Consider the following 17,456-nt stretch of genomic DNA (forward strand, 5'->3'; position numbering starts at 1 on the left):
ATGGTCTTTTTGCAACATCGGTGTCCGATCTGAAATCTCCACAAAATATGAGCCGATACTCGCATTGCAAGTTCTGCCGGTAGAACACTGCTAACAGTCGCAATGACATCTATGAATTGCAGCTGCTCCAGCTAAAGAAAACTGCGATTTTCAGTCAGCTGACGTCCCTGGATTTTACTTTCATCACGCAACATTTCGCTATGTTTATTAAATGAGAACATAATGTATCCGCTACAAAACTGCAAGAAGTAGCATTTCATGAATAAAGGGAAGAATCAAATCTGCCGCTATTTTGACGGGTGCAATGGAAGAGGCTTGTTTTCCATGACTGCATCTAGTCTAGTGTACTAAAAGCGACAAGGCGAGCTGGGTATGCCTGGACGCCTAGGTGTGACTGTCGCCCAAGGCGAGCTAGGTCGCCCAGATGCCTAGGCGACGTCTTTGAAACAATGCCTGCATCATATATTTTTCTATACACGCACGCGCGCGCACACAAATGTTTCAGTCCGGAACATCTGATTTATACTGGCTGAACGGCGAACTGCCTGCTGAATCCAAATATAGAAATGAACCCAAAAAAATTGAAGGGCCACCAAAGCATGGATGAATCACTCACAGACGAGGCTTCATGGTGTTAGGGTTGTCCAGCGAACTTGTAATTGCTCTGAAGTTTTTGTTGTCAACTGGAAATATAAAAAGGGTCAGTGATTTCCAATTGGGACAAGTAGAATATGAAACTGTACATATTGTGGCCTAGCAAAGTTCATATAAACATGTATAGAGCTGAAGCACAAAAGGTAGCACCACTTGCACCCACCCAAAGATTAAACAGGTTCTTCAATCTTGATGAGAGGAACAAGGACGCATGGCAATTCTGAGGTATAATGTATTGTATGTACCCTATTATTCTTTCCTGACCAACAGGCAAATTGGGAATCTCGGCAAAATGCACTCACTACACTGAATCTTGGAAAGCAGGGGAAACATAGGGTGTGTTTGGTTGTTATACTAGACCTAGCCTGGCTGAGATTCTAAGCCTGAGCAGACTAAACCTGGATAGAACAATGCAATCGCACCGTGTTTGGTTCCCTGTATTAGCTAAGACTGTACAGAATAGCTGTTGTTTGGTTGGGTGCGTTGCATTGTATAGAATGACCTTCTTCTCCAAAAGATGAGGTTACAGCAAGCTACCTATCTCCTCTTCCCAACGTGCTCTAGTTCTACCCCCTGATAACCCATCCAACATCGAAACTGGAGACGATGTCGCCGGCGGCGAACCAGCACGCCATTGTAAGCCCCTTCGCAAAAGAACTGGGCAAGAAAACTTGCCAGCTCCGCTCACACCAAGTAAAAGTAAGGAAGACCTTAGCCTGCCCCCTTTTGCCCTTCGATTTAGATGATGTAGGGGAGTATGGTGGTGGTGGCAGCTGCTTGTGGGGCACGTGCCAGAGCCACTAGCGCCCTACTCCAATCCTCTGGCCTGGCTAAGGTCCTTGTACACGCAACCAAACGCGCAGAAGCTGTATTAGACTAGCCTAGCTTGGAGTTAGCCAGTCAACCAAACACTCCCATAGAAAGATCAAACCTAAATCTGCACCCCTATTCAAGAGAGTGGTTCCTAAAAGTTTGGATGGAAGAGAAGGTTGATATACAACTGGACCCAATGTTACAGAAATTTAGATGGAAGAGAGGGTTGCTCCTTGGACAAACCTTACTATGTCTTTGTCAGAACAATATCACGTATCAGCCTATCTGGAGCTGTAACGGCAAGTCATACAAGAAATAATGTAAGATGTACTAATTACTATCGAACATAAGGAAAAAGGACCCCAAAATAGTACCTGGCATGCCCGTGAAATGCTCAAATTGACCCATTGCTTGTCTTATAAACATTTCCAGACCGCTAACAACTGTGGCTCCACATTCTGCAGCTTCACGGAGAAGTCTGGTCTCTTTTGGCGTGTAGATAGCATCAAAGACAACGGCATAGGATTTCAGTGCTTGCTGCAAGGTTATGATTTGTCAATTTATGAAGCCACAAAGGAGGAATATAATTATCACAGTTGGCACTCAATTAAGGAAGGAGGGTTGAAGACCTTAGATAAAGGAGTTTCATTGACATTTGGATGCATTCCGATGGCTGTTGTATTTGCAAGAATCATCCCTTCCTCCGGATGGTAATTTTCCAGATCCGCCAGAGTCAATGCAGGTCCGCCAATTAAGTTGGCAAGTTCTTGAGCACGTGCTGGAAAATTGAATAAACTTTTGATTTAATGTTACACATATTTCTCATACACGATTTTACAATAACGGCACAACCAGTCGGCAGGAAAAGTTTCAGAAAAAAGAAAGATATTCTGTTACTAGAACACAATTCAATATTCCTAGATGTAATGCAGTAATCATAAATAAGCATATTATCTGTAAGAAAATATATCCTAAATAAGCATGCAGTAATCATAAAAACTGGGAGAAATTGCTAAGTTTGGAACCAAAAACACTCATGGCAACAAGATTTCAAGTACAATCTCCATTATCTGTAACAAAATGCTGTCAGTGAAGGCTGATTTTTTGAGATAGTGGACAACATATTTGGAACAATTTGAATGTTTTCAAGCAGTATATTTTCTAAGGATCAAAGAAATGTAAAAAATTAATCTGATATGTTTAAGTGTTTTCATTTAAGAAAAAAAAATAACATGCGATCTGTGCAGGTCTATGATAAAATCTGTGCAGCAGAAGGCCAGAAGAAGTGCATACCAAAAGTACGGTTTGCAATTACAACTCTTGCTCCCTTCTCTTTTGCACCATATGCTAGGGCTTTGCCCGCACCACCAGCCCCAATAACAACGAAAAGTCTTCCAGCAAGTGGGGAAGTGGTTGGATCTGTTAGTTGACATGCTGCAAATTGTCCCAACAGACAATTAGATTCGAATATTGATTAGCAATAATACAAGACTACAGCATAAGGGAGTGCAGAAACCTCTTATTCCATCCTCAATAGCAGAAATAGCACCGACATAGTCAGTATTATAGCCAACAAGTTTTCCATCAGGTCTTCTCACCATTGTGTTAACCGCTCCAATGTCCTGAAGAAAATGTTATGCTTCCAAATGTTACTCTGGGTAAGCTAAAGGGTTAAGCAAACCAATACACTATGAGCAAAAGACATAGAAATTAAATTACCCTGGCAATAGGATCAACTTCGTCACAGCACCTAACTGCAGCTTCCTTATGGGGAATTGTGCAACTGCAGTTCAATCAATTGGATGGAAAGAATAAAGGTCTGGTCACTTATGGAGAAATAGACTATATAGAACACAAAAACTGTTGCAACAGACTATTTGGCTCAATACATTAATTACCTGAAGCCAGCAAAGTCTGGTGTAGAGTATGTATTAAGAAATTTAGCCAGGTCATCCACCAAAAAGGGCACATACACAGCATTGAAACCCACAGATCTGAAAGCTTCGTTATGCAAAATTGGGCTCTTACTGTGACCAACTGGCTTCCCAATAATACCAAAGACCTTAGTGTCTGGGCCTATTTGCCTGATATTGTACAAGTTAATCAAGTCTGCTGCTGTTGGTTGTGCAGGTGAGGATTCTTTTCCTTTTTCGAGAGACCCAAAAGTAAGGAATGCACCATATTTTGGGCAAAGAACTCGGGAAATAAAACCTCTCTCATTCATTACCAGCCCAATGATTGGCACCTGCTTTTCCTAATTACAATACAAAGAAAAAATCATGTGAAACTGGAATCATATTAAAGCAGCTGACAAATGAAGTATGGCCACGAACACATAGCACAAACGGATACCTGTGCAGTAGAAGTGCTGTTGTGTTAAGGGCTATGAGATCACAATATACTATCACTTATGAAAGCTGTACTCAAATCTATTTATACCAGAAAGAAAGCACCATGAAAATGGTCTCAAACTTGGGGACATGTCTAGCTCTCCACTTATAATTCATTTTACTCGCCAGAAGTAGCAGAAATTATGTCCTAGTATAGCTTACTTGATAGAGACTGAGTTTGCCAGCAGGCTTTAAACTTAGCCTAAAAGAGCTATATATCTTTTTTTACAACTAATGCTGGAATATGCCGACAAAAGCTTATATCTGACTAGAGCAGCCTACACATTGATTGCATTATCTTTGTAACCCTAAGCAACGATTCAATAAAAAAAAGCAAGGTGGACTGAACTGTAAAAACAAAAGGAAATTTCACAAACTAACACTTGCATATATAAAACTTGAAAAGATTCAGATGGTAAACTTACTTGGCAATGTACAAGTATTTGAAACATTCTTGCCACATCAACAATTTCAGTGGCAGTGGTTGCAATTTTCACAATATCAGCCCCTGTTGCTTGTATCTGAGCCACCAAATCTGCAAGCTCCTCTACCGATGGAGTATTCTCATAGTTATGGGATGAAACGATGAGCTTACAGTTTTCAGGTTTCTTCCCAGCCAAAAGTCTCATAAATTTGTTGGCAGCCTGCACAATTATATGATTATAGTGACTGACTGCTGGCAGATCCACGGGTTAAGAAGACAGACCTAATTAGCATAAATATGACACATGATCATCAAATAATGATCGATCAACTCTAGAATCAGAAAGGGTTTATCTTTCTTCTGTAAATGTAAATTGAAGTTAGGAATTTCATTGCGTGAGAGTAAATTGCACATAAATGTCATAAAAGTCTCTGGTATCTAATTAACTAGTATTGTCCTATGTAGCAGACTAGCAGTAGCATACAAGTTGTATTAGTCATTTCTCTAATCTCACACAAATATCAAACAAAGATAATTCCTTTACAAATTATTCCTGCAGAAGTGCAGATCAGCCTAGCCTCTAGTTATTCAGTGCCTCATCAAGTGAAAAGGATAGGGAGCAGAGCAAACCTTGAGCTCCATATCAACGTATTCAGCTCCCAGCTCCATTGCCAGCATCAGCGCCTCGAACCGCGGCTCCTCGTCGCCTTCGTACTCGCCACCTTCCCACTTGGGCCTGCGCGACCAAAAATCAAGAGACATGCTTACTTCGCTTGGGAACGCAGCAGAATCGAAACGTCTGTACAAGACAACCGAATCGCCCGTTCAAGGTGGCAGCCAGCCAGATGGATACTCCCATTTTTTGTCCAGCTCGATTACAGCGAACCGAAGCTAAGCCTCTGGAACGCCACGATTCCCCGATCCAGCCCAGAAATGAAAAAGGCCAGAAATGCTCTCTCCGGCGGGGCGACGGGGCCAGCCAACCTCCGGCAGGCAGCCTGGGGAGCGGGACCCACCTGTAGGTGACGAGCGCGGGGAGCGGGCGTGGCTCGGCGAGGATGACGGGGAGGTCCCTGCGCGGCGCGAAGCCGGCGAGGCGGTCGAGGCGGAGCTCCGCGAGGTCGGCGCCGAGCGCGGCGGCGGCGGCCAGCTCGGCCGCCATCTCGCGGGGCGCCCGCGCCGTGGCCGGCACGCAGACGAGCGTCCGCGGGCGCGCGACGGCGGCGGCGGCGGCCGGGGACGCCGACGACACCGACATCGCCGTGGCCATCGCGGCGGTTGGTGAGGGCCTGAGGGGAAGGGGGAGGAGAGGGTTTAGCAGCTGCCGACTGGACTCTTGGTTGGTTGGTGGCGGACTTGGGCGGCGGCTGGTGGTGGTGGACAGGACTGGGCACCAAAAACCGAGAACCGAGGACCAACAACAACATAATCTTTTTTCCCAATCAAATTGGAGTAGACTAGAGATGAAACCCGAAAGAAATAAATTCAAGGTTCAGGCACATTGATAGCTAATCTCTAAGCACTCCTATCCAAAACTATCTCTTTAGAGATATTCCAATCCCTAAGGTCTCTCTTAACCAACTCATCCCACGTCAGTTTAGGTCTACCTCTACCCCTCTTTACATTATCGACCCGCTCAAGAACCCCATTACGCACCGGCGCCTCAGGAGGCCTTCGTTGGACATGTCCAAACCATCTCAGCCGATGCTGAATAAGTTTCTCCTCAATTGGTGCCACCCCGACCTTATCCCGAATAACTTCGTTCCGGACTCTATCCCTCCTTGTGTGCCCGCAAAACCACCGCAACATCCGCATCTCTGCTACACTCAGTTGCTGCACATGTCGCCTTTTTGTAGGCCAACATTCAGCACCGTATAACATCGCCGGACGAATTGTTGTTCTATAGAATTTGTCTTTTAGCTTTTGTGGCACCCTCTTGTCACAAAGGATGCCAGAAGCTTGCCGCCATTTCAACCAGCCAGCTGAAATTCTATGTCTAACATCTTCATCAATGTCGCCATTCTTTTGTAGCACCGATCCTAAATACCGAAAAGTATCCTTCTGGCCACCACTTGCCCATCTAGACTAACGTCTCCCCCCTCATGCCTAGTTGCGCTGAAATCGCATATCATGTACTCGGTCTTGGTTCTACTAAGTCTGAACCCTTTCGACTCTAACGTGCATCTCCACAGCTCTAACTTCCTATTAACCACTGCCCTACTCTCGTCAACTAGCACCACATCATCAGCAAAAAGCATACACCAAGGGATCTCACCTTGTATATCCCTTGTGACCTCATCCACCGAGAACCGAGGACCGAACCGAAAAAATCGAGAACCGGAGCCGAACCGAACCGAAACCGAGAATTTCGGTTCCTAGTTCTCAGGAACCAAAATAGATCAGTTAATTCGGTTTCTGAGCTCGGTTAACCGAACTAACCGAAGCCCAACAGCAGCGCGTACAAAGAGTCAAAGACCCATCTTGAACTCTAGCTGACCCCCTCCCGGCCTCCCCCAACAACACACCCGCCGCTCCACTCCCCAATCCCGCCGCCTCCACACAGCGCGCACACCCGCCACCTCCACTCCCCCCGACCACGACCGCGGCGCAGCGTCTCCGGCGGTCCAGCCCCCCGCCCAGCCGCCGGCGCGACGGCGAATCGACGGCGCGTGGCTGCGGGAGGACGCAGCGCCCGGGCCCTGCGGCCTCCGCCTGACCGCCTCCAGCCTCTCTCCTCCCACGGCTAGCCTGGAGGCCAACGCCGTCGCTGGCTACCCGTGGCCGGGCCTGAGGCATGCGCCGCCGGCTAGCTCCTCCTCCCTCTCCGACTCCGCCTCGCGTCGCCCTCCAAGCACGACCGCAACTAGCACAGGCCCCCGCGCGGTGGATCCCCCCATGGCGCCTCCACCTCCAGCCGGGACAGGGGCCTCCGCCGCCTGCTCCTCCTCCCTCTCCGACTCCGCCTCGCCCTCCGCCGCCCCCGCCGCGGCCCCGGCCACCTCTTCGCCCTCCCCAGCCGCCGGCTCGCCCTTCCCCGCCCCCGCCGCGGCCCCAGCCACCCCTTCGCCCTCCCCGGCTGGCGGCCGCCGTCGCAGCCCCTGCCGCTGCCCCTCCGTGTCCCCGGCCACCTCTTCGCCTTCCCCGGCCGGTGGCCGCCGTCGCGGCCCCTCCCTGTCCCCGGCAGGCTGCCGCCACTGCCCCTCCCCGGCCGCGGGCCCGTGGCTCCGACCTCCCGGCGGCCTCCAGGCTCCAGCAGCAGACCTCGGCAAGCCCCGTGGCGGTCCTCGACAGTCCAGCGCTGGCGGCGCGGCCGTCCCTGCGCCCGCAGGCAAGCTGCCGTCGGCACGCGGCAGCGCCGGTCCTGGCAAGAGATTTTTTTTCCTTCTCAACAATTCGGTTCTATCGGTTATAACCGGAACCGAACCCGAAATTTCTCGGTTCTTAGTCCTGAAAAGAACCGAACGGTTCCCTGTTTTTCAGGAACCAAACTTCTTTAAGAACCAAACCGATCGGTTCGGTTAGAACCGAATGCCCAGCCCGAGTGGTGGAGATGCGCCGGCGTGGCGCTGGGCCCACTTGGAAGCCGTGGGGGAGGGGGATCCCACGGCGCGTCCCCCATTGGTCTGGAGTCTGGACCGTGGGACGGTGGGAGCGTCGCACATGACATGGAGGAAGCGACCAACAACGCCGGTAAAAAATGCTGAAATCCAGCTGTTGGTTTTGGAAAAAAATGTTGGTATGTTAAAATGTGGAATATCAAAATGCGGGTACATTAATTTTTTTTTATTAAAGTCTTGGCAAGTTTAGAATAGCATTTGGTTAGATTGTTAACCTTCAACCCAACAGGTGCTAAAATTTACGGGCTTGCCCACATTTTGGTATGACGCAATTTGGAAGCATGCAAGATACGAGTGATTCATTAATATTTAATTTTTTGTTTGAAAACAGGGAATTCTTTTAAATTTTTAATAAAAAGTAGGTATTTTTTATGTGGAGTGGAACACATGGACCATGATCTCTAGCACAACAATCACAAATTCACAAGGCACAAGGCACGCTTCTAAACTTTCGATTCCTAGGTGACCCGGCGTGGAAGGATGCGTGGGCTAGAAAACCAATTTCATGCCAAATACCATTGCTCAATAGTAAAGCTTGCTAATCATGTCTATTTGCAATACACTAGGTAATTATGGCTGTGCGTTGCTACGGACAAAGTTGGTATATGTATTGGATACATATTGGTGCCCGTGTATTAATTTGTAAGAATCTATGTGATCGAGTCGTGGACGAATGATGTTGGTTCGACTCGCATACGAGATGGACTAAGGCACACCTGTCAATAACACAGACGGACCAAACCAACGTACCAAATAAAAATTTTGGGTGGAAACCTTGCTCACTTTAGAAATAGACTAGCATTTTACCCGTGCGTTGTTACGAATAATATAAAATTTACCCATAAATATATGAGCCCAATAATTTTTTGGGTGAAAACTCCATGTACAACATCTACCGTGACCACGTGAGATATTAATTGTCTGGTTTTCGATTGTATTGGGATTCATATTGATTTGTTCGAGTTCCTATTAAGATTCCGATTGATTTATTTTGATTCCGATTAAGATTCCGATTGATTTATTTTGATTCCGATTAAGATTCCGATTGATGGACCGTGAGCCCACCTGTCAATAACATAGGCGGACCAAATCAATATACCAAATAAAAAATTTAGGTGAAAACCTTACACGTTTTAGTAATAGATATAGATATAAATATAGATATGAACATAGAGTTGCTAACAAGACTTTTTAGGCATCTTGGTCGTTAGCTGGAACATATACTCCGGGTGTGCATGTTTTTGCCAAACTAGCAAAATGGATTTTAAAACGCCCGCCATTTGGTTCATTGCCTTCTTTTTGGCTCATCAAACTCAATTTTACTGGACAAAAAATCGTGGGCCAGCAGTTTGGTGGCAAAAAATTCGCCTTGGAAGAAAATGACAAACTTGATGGACCAAGCACACCCTCAGTTTCGACATGCCCTGCCATCTGACACCAGAACACAAAGCCGCGTACTAAATGAAGTCTATTTACAAAACTTTTTGTATGGTTGGGCTGTAAATCGCGAGACGAATCTAATGAGCCTACTTAATCCATGATTTGCAACAGTGATGCTACAGTAACCATCTGCTAATTACTGATTAAACATGGATTAATTAGCATCATTAGATTCGTCTCGCGATTTACAACATATCTATGCAAAAAGTTTTGCAAATAGACTTCATTTAGTACTTCAAATGGCCTCTTTACATCTTTACACAATTTTGCAAAATGAACTAAACACCCCCAAAGTCTCCAATTTTATTTCACATATATGTTAGTGAGAATTGAATATACTATCTACAATTTTGCATGTAATGATGTTTCACTACGGATTTTTACTGTTCTTTTTAATACACTTCTGGCTGGGGAAGCTGGAAAAAAGAGGAAGTTTTGAGACAACAAAACGTTTCAACGCAGGCCATCCCTCATAATCAAGCCTTTTGTTACAAAGGAGGAAACGCCTGAATGGCGAACCTATCCTGAATCCAAGGATTTAAAAGGACACAACAGCCGCCATGTAAGTATCTCTCACAAATGAGGCTTCATCATGTCTAGGTTGTCCAACGAATTTGTAAGTGCCCCGAATTTACCATCATCCAAAGAGCTAAAGAGAATTATTCTGACAACCGTACATATTCGTTGGCCAAGCAAGTTTGTCTCTAAGCTATAGAACTGAAGCTCAAAACGTAGCCTCATCTGCACCCATTCAAACATTTAACAGGTTTTGCTCCATGGATGAAGTTTATTCGATCTTTATTGAACATACCAATCCAGATATTTCACAGGTCGGTTTTGCTTTTGCAGTCTGGAACAGAGATAAAAACTATTTACAATGTTGAACAAGAGCTTATTATTTATTGAACAGGTGATGAGGCAGCAGGAGAACACACGATAAGCAAGATGAAACCGGCTTCTCCACCAGTGTTCAAGGCAGTGGTTTCTGTATCGTTCAGGACCAAGCAGGTAGGGGACCTTGTCTTCCGTAGAAGCATTAGTGTGTGTTTGTCAGAATAGCATCACGCATCAACCTTTGTGGAGCTGTAAGGTGAGTCATTGGACTATAAGGGTTTTTGAGCGACAATAAGACAATGACTATTGCCCAAATCATGGAATAAGAAAAGGCTGAAAAAAGTACCTGGCATACCCCCTGTGAAAAGCCCAAATTGAACCATCACAAGTCTTACATCTCCAGACCATCAACAACTGTTGCTCCACATTCTGCAGCTTCTCAGAGAAGTCTGGTCTCTTTTGGAATGAAGACCACATCAAAGACAACGGAGTAGTTCCTAAGAGCTTTCTGCAAGATTATAATTTATTTCCTATTATGTGAAATTTTAAAAAAGGATGTATCAATTACAGTTGTCGCTAGAGTAGCTAATCAAGTTTCAGACCTTAGATAAAGGAGATTCATTGACATTTGGATACATTCCGACTGATGTTGCATTTGCAAGAATCATGCCTTCCTCCGGATGGTAGTTTTCCAACTCAGACAAGGTTAAAGCAGTACCCCCAATTAAGGTGGCAAGATGTTGAGCACGGACTGGCATGTTGCAGAATGTTTGACTTATACACATAATCAACATATTTTTGTCATATCAGGATAATCAGGGAGCCAAGGAAAGTTTCAGAACAAAGTCATGCTACAGAACATGACTGACCACAATCAAAATTTCAAAACCCAAGAAGCAACATATTAAATATGCATGTTGTCTATAAAAGAAAGGCTTTAGGGACTGAGCCCCTGCCTTAGGAATAATCGTTATGTTTGGATCTATAATAGGTTAAAGCCTTCTGCCAGACCTAACCTACCATGACATAATCTCATTTAAGAAACAAACAAAAGTTGTAATAAAGGAACTCTAAGGTGAATGCTTACATTTCAGATACAAGACAATGCACTTAGACAGCACATGCTTAAAGGATCAAGCAATATCATCTGTATTCAGTGCAGTAATTTAAGTGCTTCGTGTGCATGTCTAGCATGTAAATCAGAATTTTTTTGGAGGAGCAAGAATACCAAAAGTACGGTTAGCAATTACAACTCTCGCTCCCTTCTCTTTTGCACCATATGCAACTGCTTTTGCTGCACCACCGGCGCCAATAACAACGAAAAGCCTTCTAGCCAGCAGTGAAGTGGTTGGATCCGCTGGTTGTGATGCTGCAGATTATTGGTCCAACGGGCCGTTAGATTGAACACCAATCAGAAAACCAGAACTAAGTAGTGAAATGTACAAACCTCTTATTGCATCCTCAATAGCAGCAATAGCACCAACATAGTCAGTATTATACCCTACAAGTTTTCCATCAGGCCTTCTAACAATTGTATTAATAGCTCCAATGTCCTGGGGAAAATGATTTTTTTTTTGCCAGATGTTACTCTGGCTGCTTTGAGAAATCCAATGAAATTACAAGAAAAATGAATGTGGCGTGAAATTACCCTGGCAATAGGATCCAGATCATCACAGCACCTAACTGCAGTTTCCTTATGGGGCATTGTGCAACTGCAGTACAATTAGTTGGATGAAAAAATATGTAGGCCATGTAATGTGAGACATGGGGAATAGACTACATAATTGAATTCCCGCAAAAAAAACATAATTGAATCTTTATAATTATAACAAATTACAAACATCATTGCAAGAAAACTATTATTTCACCTGGTCATCTGACAAAAATGGCAGAAACACAGCATCGAAACCCACTGATCTGAAAGCTTGATTCTGCACAATTGGACTGTTACTGTGGCCAACTGGATTTCCAATAATACCAAAGACCTTTGTATCTGGGCCTATCTGCCTAATTTTGTACTTATTTACCAACTCTGCTACTGTTGGTTGCCTGGGGGCAGATTCTTTTCCTTTCTCAAGAGATGCAAAAGTAAGGTATCCACCATATTTTGTGCAAAGAATCTGAGAAATGAAACCCCGTTCTTTCATCACCAGCCCAATGATTGGCAACTGCTTTGCCTAGTTCATTATTTAAATAACAGATGATGAGAACAAGGAATCATGTTAAGGAAACTGGAAAATGAAGCATGAAAATCAAGTAATCAACGCGTAGGATAATATGTCAGTTGTGCTTCCCTGGTGCAGTCCTAACTATGATTCATAGAAGAAATCTTCCTGCATTTGTTTAAAGTGAAATATTCACTAGAAGAACATATGTGGTTCAATTGCTAGTATCACTGGCATAATTTGTTTTATATACAAGAACACTGTGGTAGATGTTCCTCTATAAAAGAATGATCTTTGAATTCGATGATACCAAGTCAGAAATTTCGTACAACAGTGTGGAAATTTGAGCATTCGATCAGAGTAAATCTAAAGGGGTGCAATTGTAGTCTAGGTCTCCAATTATAATCCATGTTCAATCATCAGCAATCTAATGGTTCTACTTTGATCAATTGATCCTAGCTAGTAAAATTTTACTTGATCAAAACCGAAAATTAACAGCTTGTCTTAAAGAGCCCTAGGAGTGCTATAGACAGCAAAAACAACATGATATTTGTAACTCTAGAATAAGGTTCAGCAGCAGATATCATGCTATGAGGCAATAAACTGCAAGAGAAAAAAAAACTATCACGAGCTGACACTAGCAAGTAGCAAAGAAAGAATTTACTCAAACAGTAAACTCACTTTGCAATGGACAAGTACTTGAAACATTCTTGACACATCATCAATTTCCGTAGCAGTGGTTGCAATTTTCACAATATCAGCCCCTGTTGCTTGAATCTGATCCACCAAACTCAGAAGCTCCTCTACTGATGGAGTGTAGTCATAGTTATGAAATGAAACAATAAGCTTACAGGTTTCTGGTTTCCTACCCGACAAAAAATTCATAAATTTGTCGGCAACCTGCAGACCAAAAAATACTGTTACAGCAATCAAGTGCCAACATGAAAACCAATTTAATGTCTGTTAATCTTTATACAGAACTGATCTTAGTGTCAGATTCACTTAACGTTAGAGAACTTTAGTTAGGGAATTAAGTTGGACACTTCACAGCCCAAGTCTAGATTGCAATCCAACTTTCTCAGATATATATTGTATTTATCATTCCAGTGAGATTAAAGCAGCATCTAGATATCAAATGAAAAGAAAATTCACTTCCTTTTAAAGAAAAAAAATCACTTCCTTTGTCTATCAATCTAAAGAGCAACCTTGTAACCAATTTGGTTCCTCAGACCAATTAGAGACGAATGAGGACGGAGCTAACCTTGAACTCAATATCCACATACTCAGCTCCCAGCTCCATTGCTAACAGAAGCGCCTCAAACCGCGGTTGGTCTTCGCCATCGTATTGGCCCCCTTCCCATTTCGGCCTGTGCTACCAACATCAAGCAACATACATACTTAGGTTAGGAGAACCAAGAACATTCGTAACTGTTCCTGTTATGCTACCATAGAAACGCAACCTAAAACCTTTTTTTCCCCATTCAGTTGTACTGAAAGCAGTCAATCCTCGGAGAATGCGACAGGAAGAAACAAGAACCTGTAGGTGACGATGACGGGGAGCGGGCGGGGCTGGGCGAGGAGCACGGGCAGGTCCCTGCGCGGCTGGAAGCCCTCGAGGCAGCCGACCTCAGTGGCGGAGCCAGAAATTCATGATTAGGTATGCCATGTGTAAAAAAATTCAAAATCAAATACGAAATATAATGGACAAAAAGTTATAATAATAATAACAAATTCACAATAGTGATCCAAGTATAAGTTGTAAACATGAATAATTAAATAATATTATAAAATAGTGGTCCGAGTAGGGCCACCGGTCGAAGAAGGGTCGCAGAAGGTGCGCCGCTTGCTCGCATCTTGGGCGCCACTGCAAGGCCGACAGTGCCCAGTGCCCCAACGGGCCGGTGGTCGGCACCTTCCGTCCTTCGCAACTTGCGTTAGGAGGAGAGGACATGAGTCATGAGTGATAGCTGATGGGGGTAAGGACCCGAGGTCACAAGACTGTCAGGTTGCCGGAGTGGGGGAGGAGCCCCTGAGCGGGGAGCCACCGTCTCACTGAATGCTAAATGGACGGGATACGGAGATCAGGCCATCAGGGGCGGACGCGACACGCAGAGCAAGACTCTCTATATCTTTCTTCATAGCTAGGAATAGAGATTTTGATGGAAAAAATATCCTCCAACAGCTTCTCTAAGTGGTTATCCAAATGTAGCCATCCTCCATTCCGCGTTTCTCGCTAGTCAAAGATAGATAATGAAAATAACTTTTTAGAGTGTACACAAGATATAGAAAAACTTTTAGAGAGTGAAAACATATAGAATACGATTTTTGTGCAGAAGACTATCCAAATAATAATTTAGAGAGTGTAATTTAGAAAGACTCTTAGAGATACTTTAAATCTGTGTATACTTAAAAAAAAACTCTACCCGGGGGAGGAAACGGCCCCACCGTTTTTTCATTAAGAGGAAGCCACACCGGCTTACCCGGGTAGAGAAAACCCCCGAACCCTGGCCCATGCCCGAGAGGGCCAAGCCTCGTGGCGAGCACAGCGAGGGGTTTTTTTTACCCCAACAACCGGAAATTCGCTTCTGATGAGAATCGAACTCAGAACCTGTTGGAGCGCGACGCTACCGGACCGGGCTAGCCAACTGGCCGCCCGGCCTTTCGCAAATCTGTGTATACTTATTAGTATTTTTTCCCAAATCTTGGGTATGCAAATACAGGGCCATACCCCTAGCTCCGCCCATGGCCGACCTGGAGCTCCACCACGTCGGCCCCGAGCGCTGCGGCGGCGGCCACCTCAGCCGCCATCTCCTGAGGCGACCGCGCCGTGAGGGACGCGCATACCAGCGTCGTCCCCCGCGGCGCTGCCGGCGCGGAAGCCGCAGCGGCCGCCATCGGCGCCCGGTGCAGTGGCTGGCGGGAGGGGAGCGGAAGGCCGCGGGTCGCTCTGCGGGAAGTAGAGAACACGTGGCGCGCTGGGCTGGGTGGTACACATATGTGAATGCCGCCGCCGGCCGGCGCTGCAATGTCCCCTAGCTCATGGTCGCGGCGGAGTGCGACGGCGTGGGCTTTCGCCGCCGGCCGCCGCTGGCAGTTTTGGCCGGAGCCTGCAGGTGGGACCTCATCCGTTCGTTTCTTAGGATGACTGAAATAATCCGACGTGGCGTCTCATGACTTATTTTTGTAGATTTGTCGATATTTAAGTTTTTTGTCCTTCTCTGGGAAATTTAGGCTTGGGCTACCTTTTTCTTCAGCCCCCTTCACTTGAGATGGGCGGTAAAATTTTAAAGCAACTCTAAAAGATTCTCTGAGCAACATCCTATCTCAAGTTTACATGATTAAGGCCCTGTTTAGTTCCCAAAAAATTTTCGGTACCCGTCACATCAAATGTTCGGATACATGCATGGAGCATTAAATGTAATTGAAAAAAATAATTAATTACACAGTCTAACTGATTAGCACGAGATGAATCTTTTAAGCTTAATTAGTCCATAATTAAACATTGTTTGTCAAGTAACAACAAAATGTGCTACAATACCAAAACCCAAGTTTTTTCGCGAACTAAACAGGGCCTAAATAAAAAAATTGCGCTTCAGCAGACCCCTACTAAACCCTCTATTTTAGAGAGGACTTTACACATCTAGGGATCTCTAGGGAGCCCTCTATTACAAATTGGTATTGAGGGTTATTGCTGGAGTTGAAACAAAATTTGAAGTTCCTAAAAATAGAGACAACTCACATTTAATATTTGGAGGGTCTGATTTAGAGGCTATTTTTTTAAATTGCTCTTAGAAGAAGTTTATTTAAAATAACTCATATAGAGAACTACTTGAATAGACTTTTGAAAAATAATAATTGAAATAAGTTCTAATAAAAATCATCTTAATAAATATTTCAACAAAATTATGTGAATAAATTTTTTAATGTGTTTGATGTATAATTTTATTTAAAATTTAATAATAACTTGTTTTGGAAAATCATTTTTCAATAAAAATGTGAAAAAGGTCCACCCACCCACTTATCGTGGTTGTTGCGTCGTTCGTCGAGACGCTCGATTGCTCTTCACACAAATCCGCCACTCACATAATAATAACGTGGGAATTGTATGTACAAAATCCATCTCAATCTGGTGTGTGCGTGACGCAAGATCTGAGTCCGTGCGAGCGGTAGCCTGCAGCCTTTTAATATTGTAGCAGAGATTTGTTATTTATTTAGTAGGCCCGGCTAACGTACCGCAGACCGTAATATAAGTTAGCCGTATGGCCGCCCCAAATTTGGAAACCCAATTGGTATCGGTGGCACGTTTGGCACACTTTCCTATCTATTCTATTGGATTTATACTGTTGTATTTTCCTTTTCCGCACGGCCGCAACTTTTCCACCTATGTCCAGCTACTCCCACTCCCACCAGACATATTTGCCAAAGCTCCCAACTGATTTTCCAAGGCTGCTTAAGAATGGCACAAGCATCATTCAATTAACTAGCAAACACAAAGCTTTTATCAGGCATCATTCAGTTATCTAGCAAACACAAAGTATTCATCGGGCGTCATTCATCACCAGGTATGTGGTTTAGGCAAATAAACATCATCATCAGACATCTTAGAACACAAATATCAGGCCGGCAATAGACAAAATTCATCAGGCAGTTCTAAACATACAATATCAAAACCCATCTAAAAAACAACACATAAATGACATGCATCATCCTACTTCTTAGAGCACATATTTCATACATGCAAAGTTGTATATTTATCTGCTTACAGCTTTTCATTGGAAACTATTTGAATTAGAACAGCAAAATATACTCAAATATGTATTTTCCAACTGCTAAATACATTTGCTTCTAACTACTCAAAATACCTTCCATTCTGCATTCATGTTCAATACTTTGATGCCCTGCAATGTAATGATAGAAAACATAAAAAAAATCAGAGAACATTTAACTATGTAAGTAATGGAGGTAAAAAAACATTCCCTAATTAGTAGGTTGAAGAATTATTGTTTGTCTTAGCACTCCTGGTAGTTGTATCAACTATTTACTGAAGGCAGCCATAAAAAATGAATTGTAAGATACTCAAACAAAATTGCTTAACAAAATATATTGTTATGACTAGATA

General features: G+C 44.1%; 2 protein-coding genes across 5 annotated transcripts; both read right to left on the reverse strand.

Annotated features, from left to right (window-relative positions):
- Nucleotides 1-178: 178 nt before the first annotated feature.
- On the reverse strand, nt 179-5,669 carry LOC120699658 (bifunctional 3-dehydroquinate dehydratase/shikimate dehydrogenase, chloroplastic-like). 4 transcript variants are annotated; one of them, XR_005685529.1, is made up of 11 exons: nt 5,298-5,582; nt 4,912-5,017; nt 4,283-4,501; nt 3,366-3,721; nt 3,187-3,250; nt 2,984-3,089; nt 2,761-2,901; nt 2,097-2,245; nt 1,842-1,952; nt 1,711-1,758; nt 179-683 (listed from the first exon to the last, which is right to left on the reverse strand). XR_005685529.1 is itself a non-coding variant. In XM_039983675.1 (11 exons), the coding sequence occupies exons 1-10, from the start codon at nt 5,549-5,551 to the stop codon at nt 1,715-1,717; spliced, it is 1,602 nt and encodes a 533-aa protein (XP_039839609.1). In that variant the 5' UTR covers nt 5,552-5,669; the 3' UTR covers nt 179-683; nt 1,711-1,714. The 4 variants fall into 4 exon arrangements, 3 of the variants coding, with proteins under 3 accessions (XP_039839609.1, XP_039839608.1, XP_039839610.1); XM_039983675.1 differs by having other exon boundaries at nt 1,842-2,004; nt 5,298-5,669; XM_039983674.1 differs by lacking the exon at nt 1,711-1,758 and having other exon boundaries at nt 1,842-2,004; nt 5,298-5,641.
- A 4,411-nt stretch (nt 5,670-10,080) lies between these two features.
- On the reverse strand, nt 10,081-15,460 carry LOC120699661 (bifunctional 3-dehydroquinate dehydratase/shikimate dehydrogenase, chloroplastic-like). Its single transcript, XM_039983683.1, has 9 exons — nt 15,089-15,460; nt 13,875-13,963; nt 13,599-13,704; nt 13,019-13,237; nt 11,620-11,725; nt 11,401-11,541; nt 10,775-10,923; nt 10,519-10,680; nt 10,081-10,421 (listed from the first exon to the last, which is right to left on the reverse strand). The coding sequence occupies exons 1-8, from the start codon at nt 15,230-15,232 to the stop codon at nt 10,612-10,614; spliced, it is 1,023 nt and encodes a 340-aa protein (XP_039839617.1). The 5' UTR covers nt 15,233-15,460; the 3' UTR covers nt 10,081-10,421; nt 10,519-10,611.
- Nucleotides 15,461-17,456: the final 1,996 nt, after the last annotated feature.

This window comes from Panicum virgatum, chromosome 3K (assembly GCF_016808335.1).
Source record: "Panicum virgatum strain AP13 chromosome 3K, P.virgatum_v5, whole genome shotgun sequence".
In the NCBI taxonomy this organism is placed as follows: Eukaryota; Viridiplantae; Streptophyta; class Magnoliopsida; order Poales; family Poaceae; genus Panicum; species Panicum virgatum.